Consider the following 6,887-nt stretch of genomic DNA (forward strand, 5'->3'; position numbering starts at 1 on the left):
CGCTTGGATGGTGTCCCTGGAGCGAGTGGCAACCACCTCCCGGGAAAGTCCCTCTTGTTTTTATCTTTGGTTAAGTAGCTCCAGGGAGCCAAAGGGGCTCCCCCAGAAAACCAGCATTGAATGTAATGAAACGCCATTTTTTGGGTTAGACCTGGAGTCTTCCCGGCAACCCTCCCTTCCTCTGGTCGGAGGTTTTTCGCAGTTTTTGACATCCAGCCTCTGAACTTGGGGATGATAGCTGGTGTGGGAGGTCTGGAGCTCCCCATTCCCCCTTCTGCGGAAGGGGGAGCTGCACTGACAGCGGCACGGAGATGGTTGTGACATCATGCTCGTTTGTTAGTTTTTAGTTTGGAGAGTTCTTCTCAACAGTTTGGCTTTCAGTAGCAATTTTTTAACCAGATAGGTAGGTACCCCAAAACAAACCCTTTCTTGGGTGCCTGTCTCGGTCGATGGCAGACATAGAATGCTTCCAACCTCACGAGGCTTTCTATAGGCCATTGCTCCTCGTGCCTCTCTGAGGGGGGGCCTAGGTTCTGGTTTGTGGTCCCTGTTAGGCCTAAGAACTCCATTCACTTGGCTGATGCCACGGTCTAATACGCTCATATCAGCCCGGATAGCTCTAGGGAGCCTCTGGTCTCACCCAGAAAATGGCATTTCATTACATCAATGCTGGTCTTTTAGGTCCAGATAGACAGTTGGCCAACCATCTCTTTCCTGTAGAATCTCTGTGATTCATAAAAACTAAGTAGATTTGTTACACAGGATCTTCCTGTTCGAAAACCATACCGTCTGTCCATTTTTATGTCATTATTGTACTCTCCAGGTGTTCTACCCATTGTTGTGTTAACAACAATGGATCAACCCATTTGGTGTTGGCTATTTTTTTCTAATGTTTTAACTACCATACTTGTTAATGATATGGGTCTATAATTTAGAGGGTCTTCTCGGATACCTATTTTTGTAGATTGGAATTATGTTTGCCATTTTCCATATACTGTATCTGCTAAGATTCCTGTGCGCAGGGATTGGTACCTGTTTGCAGTCTGCTGGCTGATATATTTTACCTATACTGTATATCTTTGTTTATTTGGAGAAAGAACCATTATAGTATTGGAATTATTAAAAAAAAATCCTATTTGGGAAATCTTTACTAGATTTCAAAGATTCTGTATTTGGTATTTGTTGACTTAAAACGACTTGGTAATCTCTTAATCTTTTCTTTCACAGCTCCTACGGTCACCAGAAGAATAATACATGCAGTGCCAGAAACCAGTGGCATTGAATAATACCTGCAGTGCCAGGACCCAGTGGTGTTGAATAATACCTGCAGTGCCAGGACCCAGTGGTGTTGAATAATACCTGCAGTGTCAGCATCCACACAGTGTCAGATATACTGCATACATGTTGTCAGCAGCATTATGAAACACATTATGGTGTAAGAAATACTACATGTAGATGGGTAAGACTGTCTTCAGCACACTCATGTGAATGACTACATGTATTATCAATATGTCATGCAATATTAACATCTCATGCACTATGGTAACAAAGGAAATGTGTATTTAAATTAAATTTGGTGTATCATTAATTTTAAAATCTCAGTATTTATTAGTTCATTGTGTATGTGGTACAGTATTGTTTTTAATACTATTGTTTGGCAAGAAAACATTTTAAGATTTTCAAATTAATTATTTTTATTATCAGGTTCTAATATAAAAATGTTTAATATATATTTTCAGTTTTAAAACATTACATACTGTTTCTCCTATGTGAGCCATTGTAAGTGTTGAGAAAGCATTTAAAATAAATAATCTTTATACTGTATAGTATTTATGAATTTTTTCTTAGGTAATTTGCTCTTAAGCTCAAAAGGCTCTCCAAATAAGATAATATATCAGTGTTCTTAATGCTCAGAATTTATTTATTTATTTACATATTTACATGAATGTATAGGGGATTTAAAAATAACAATGTGCATGGTACATTGGATCAGTAAGTTCTTGTAAAAATCACATACATATATGTTTGCAAATGACAAACCACATGAGGGTCCACTGTACCTGACTCTTGTGCTGTGGTTATATTTATAATAAGACATCCATCAGTTCTGTGGTTATGTTTATAATTAAACATCCCAAATTCTGTGGTCATATTTATAATAAGGTTCTGTAGTGAAACATCTTAATACTGTAGCTGTATTTATAATAAACCATCCCTCTCTGCTGTTGCTGTATGTACAGTATGATAAAACAGTATAATTATAAATAAATTTATAATATATTTAGTTTTCCTATGCAAAGACATTTTGCTAAATCTTAAAAAAAAAAAATTGCCACAGGATTTGTTTGTAATGTTTACAAAGTTATACACAGACACTAACTTTCCTGCTGGTGAACGCATGTGGAGACGTAGATTTGTATGTTTGCTTTTACACTTGTTGTTTCACAGGAAATATTGTAGAGTATATTTTATGTCTAGCACATTTTATAATATAATAAGCACAATATTATCATACTATTTATGAATAATACCAGTGGTTTACATATTGTAACTTTTTTCCATTCTCTTGTGTCTTTGACAAGTAATTAAATTGCTTTATATTCCTACAAAAGTTAGATTATTCCAATTGCTTATCTGATATTGAGTGCCATCTGTTGACAACAGAGTTAACACTATAACCTGTGTGCTCTATTCTGGTTACTCTATACTGATTGCTATGTAGTTACTTGAATTATTTATGTATCCGACAGTTCAAGTGTTTTTGGCATCTCTTAACAATATTTGCTTTAGTAATAAATAAAAGCTCATGCATTTAAAATATATCAAATATATTACTAAGATTGATAAAGAACACAACAATTTATAAAGGAGACAAATACTAATAATAATTGTCTACAAGACTTAACTAATGAAATGTAGAATATTTCATTAGATAATACTTGCTTTTTGGATCAAATAGCTGTAAAGGTTTATACAATCAAGAAAACTGTACAAATATTTATTCAAAAGAAAAATGTCATCAGTGTTGAATGTTCAAAATTATATTATGAAAACATCTCGCATAATAGCATACAAAACATTTAGAGAAAAAAAATAAATACATTGTCTAAACTACTTTCAAAAATATCAAAATTTATATAAGTGACCATTCAGGAGAAAAGTCATATCACTGTAGAATGTGTCTGAAAGACTTTAAAAATAAATTATGGCTAATAACACACACACAAGGATTCATACAGGAGAAAAACCATATCACTGTTCAGAATGTCAAAAAGAGTTTTCACTTAAATCAAATCTAATAAAACACACAAGGATTCATACAGGAGAGAAACCATATCACTGTTCAGAGTGTCAAAAAGACTTTTCACAAAAATCATCTCTAATAACACACATGAGGATTCATACAGGAGAGAAACCATATCACTGTTCAGAATGTCAAAAAGACTTTTCACGAAAATCATCTCTAATAAGACACATAAGGATTCATACAGGAGAGAAACCATATCACTGTTCAGAATGTCAAAAAGAGTTTTCACAAAAATCAAATCTAATAAAACACATAAGAATTCATACAGGAGAGAAACCATATCACTGTTCAGTATGTCAAGAAGACTTTTCACGAAAATCATATCTAAGAAAACACATGAGGATTCATACAGGAGAGAAATCATATCACTGTTCAGAATGTCAAAAAGAGTTTTCACTTAAATCAAATCTAATAAAACACACAAGGATTCATACAAGAGAGAAACCATATCACTGTTCAGAGTGTCAAAAAGACTTTTCACAAAAACCATCTCTAATAACACACATGAGGATTCATACAGGAGAGAAACCATATCACTGTTCAGAATGTCAAAAAGAGTTTTCACAAAAATCATTTCTAATAACACACATGAGGATTCATACAGGAGAGAAACCATATCACTGTTCAGTATGTCAAAAAGACTTTTCACAAAAATCATATCTAAGAAAACACATGAGGATTCATACAGGAGAGAAACCATATCACTGTTCAGAATGTCAAAAAGAGTTTTCACTTAAATCAAATCTAACAACACACATGAGGATTCATACAGGAGAGAAACCATATCACTGTTCAGAGTGTCAAAAAGACTTTAAACAAAAATCATCTCTAATAACACACATGAGGATTCATACAGGAGAGAAACCATATCACTGTTCAGAGTGTCAAAAAGACTTTTCACAAAAATCATTTCTAATAACACACATGAGGGTTCATACAGAAGAGAAACCATATCACTGTTCAGTATGTCAAAAAGACTTTTCACAAAAACCAAATCTAATAAGGCACATTAGGATTCATACAGCATAAGTCATTTGAATATTGTCAAAAACACACAGAAATCACAATAGCGTGATGCATCAATGAACAAATCCACAAGGACCATGACGAGGATTTGAACCTACGTCCGAGATCATCCCAGACGCTGCCTTATCGACTGAGCTACCACATGGTAAAAAGAGTTGAAACCAGAAGTTTTACTGAATTTGAATCCTGCAGCGTCTCCGAGACACAAACCAGGGTTTTACACAACTCCCCCATGCACTCTAGCTATGTCAATAGGCCGTTCTACCTCTTCTGACGGTTCGAATCCTCGTCACTGCCCTTGTGGATTTGTTCATTGAAGCATCATGCTATTGTGATTTGCGTGTGTAATGAAGTGAGGGGAAGAGGTAGAACAACCAAAGAACTCCCTCCCAAAAGGAAACAACAAAACTTACTTGGCATGGTTATTACTTTCTCTTTTCCCCTCCCGCTTTTACTGTGCATAACTCTACTGCTCTCTTGATCTGTCGTGATATTCCCTTCATCCCCCGACTTTTTCAGTCACCCATTCAGTGTTTTGTGGTTCGTATCTTTGTGAGTAAATGGTATGCAGTCTGTTCCGTTTATTTCCCCTCAAATTTTACGCTTTCTCTTCATGATCCTAAACACCTGTTGGACTCTTTACCAGAGCCTGTGCTCCTTTTGGATGATTTTAACTGTCAGCATACCTTCTGGGGAGATATTCTGACAAACACCCGGGGACGCCTTCTTGAACCATTTGTGCTCACTTCTCTTCCTTTATAACTAGTGAATTCTGGTAAACCCACTCATGTTGATTCCCCACCCTTTCCTGTATTGATCTTTCTGCTCATCTTCTCTTTATATGGACTTCACCTGGCGGGTTCTTGATGACCTACATAACAGTGACCTTTTCCCCATCCCTCTCACTTTTCTTTTCTTCTCACCCTCCCCTCTCCTTCCCTAGGTGGAAGTTTGACAAGGCTGTTTGGAACCTCTTTACCTTTGTGTTACTCTTTCCGACCTCTCTGATTTTCCTCTTTCCCGAGCCCCCCTCCTCCTTTCATGACACAGTTTTTGATGCTGCCCTCAGCTCTGTTCCTCGCTCTACCTCCCGGGGTGCACAGAAGTGCGTTCCCTGGTGGAATGCAGCCTGTGCTCAGGCTGTCCTCTGTAAGCGTGCGGCCTGGAAGAAACACCGTTGTTGACGGACGCCTGATTCTTTCCTTTTGCGCCAGAAGTCAAGTGTGGTGGCCCGTAGGGCCGTCTGTACGACTAAGAGTGAGAGTTGGAGATCTTTCATTTCCACTATTATGTCTTAACACCCCTCTGCCCCTGATCTGGGAGGAAATCTGCAAGTTAGTGGGTAAGTTTTTTCCAGATGTCTTGCCAGTTCTTCACCTCTGTGGTTCTATTGTGGCAGATCCGGTCTCGGTCAAAACCGAACTGGTTTCACACTTTTCAACTGTTAGCTCCGATTCTCATCTTCCGCCTTTCCTTACTCTTAAGCCTCTTCTTGAATCTTGTCACTTAGATTTTCAAATATCTCTTCATCTTCTCTATAACGCTCCTCTCTCTCTCTCAGAACTCCAGTCTGCCCTGGCCTTCTGTGGTTCTACAGCGGCGGGTTCAGATGATATTCATTATGTAATACTTTGACACCTCCCTCCATACATATTTCAGTATTTACTGAATGTTTATAACAGTGTCTGGGAGTTGTCGTCAGTTCCCGAGGACTGACTTGAGGCGGTTATTCTTCCTATTTGAAAACCTAGTTCTCTGTGGTCATTCCCTAAAGACTTTCGCTCCATTGCTTTAACGAGTTGTGTCTGCAACCTCTTTAAATGTATGGTCAGTGTCTGTCTTATATGGTTCTTGGAACGCTATCACCCCCCTCTCTCCTTCTCAATTTGGCTTTTGCAAGTGTTGCTGCATGACTGATGTCCTCCTGATCTTAGAGGTCTATGTTTGTACTACCTTTGCTGTGAAGACCTTCGTGGTTGCAGTCCTTTTTGACCTGGAAAAGGCATATAACACCACCTGGAGATACCACATTCTGTTCCAACTCTGTTCTTTTGGCCTTCATGGCAATCTCCCTCTCTAACTCAAGATCTTCCTCTCTTGTCGTTCCCTTAGAATGAGATTCTAAGGGAACCTCTCTGCCTCTTTAAGGCAATACGAAGGTGTACCTCAAGGTTGTGTTCTGAGCAGTACTATTTTCCTGGTAACCCTCAATGGTCTTCTTTCCTCCCATCCCTCTGGCATTTTCTCGGCTCTCATGTTGATGATCTTACCCTTTGCTGTCAAGGTGATGACTCGCCTTTTCTCCAATGGCGGCTTCAACTTGCGATTGATGCCATGTCGTCCTGGTCCACCAATCATGGCTTCAAGTTCTCTCCAACTAAGACTTGTGCTATGACCTTTACTCGGAAGCAGGTCGTTCTTCGGCCCCACTCTGTCCTCTTTATAGTAATCCTCTTTTATAAACGATTCTGTTAAACTTTTTGGGTTAATCTTTGACATTTGCTTGTCTTAATCACCCCTTACCTCTCACCTTCGAGTTGAATGCTTCAAAGCC

The 6,887-nt window shown here is 38.2% G+C and overlaps 1 protein-coding gene across 1 annotated transcript; it reads left to right on the top strand.

The window, feature by feature from the left end:
* The first annotated feature begins 1,230 nt into the window (after nt 1–1,230).
* LOC138358931 (zinc finger protein 271-like) lies at nt 1,231–4,996 on the top strand. Its single transcript, XM_069317392.1, has one exon. It carries the CDS (start codon nt 3,206–3,208, stop codon nt 4,334–4,336), a length of 1,131 nt encoding a protein of 376 aa, XP_069173493.1. The 5' UTR covers nt 1,231–3,205; the 3' UTR covers nt 4,337–4,996.
* Nucleotides 4,997–6,887: the final 1,891 nt, after the last annotated feature.

This window comes from Procambarus clarkii, chromosome 8 (genome assembly GCF_040958095.1).
Source record: "Procambarus clarkii isolate CNS0578487 chromosome 8, FALCON_Pclarkii_2.0, whole genome shotgun sequence".
Lineage (NCBI taxonomy): Eukaryota > Metazoa > Arthropoda > Malacostraca > Decapoda > Cambaridae > Procambarus > Procambarus clarkii.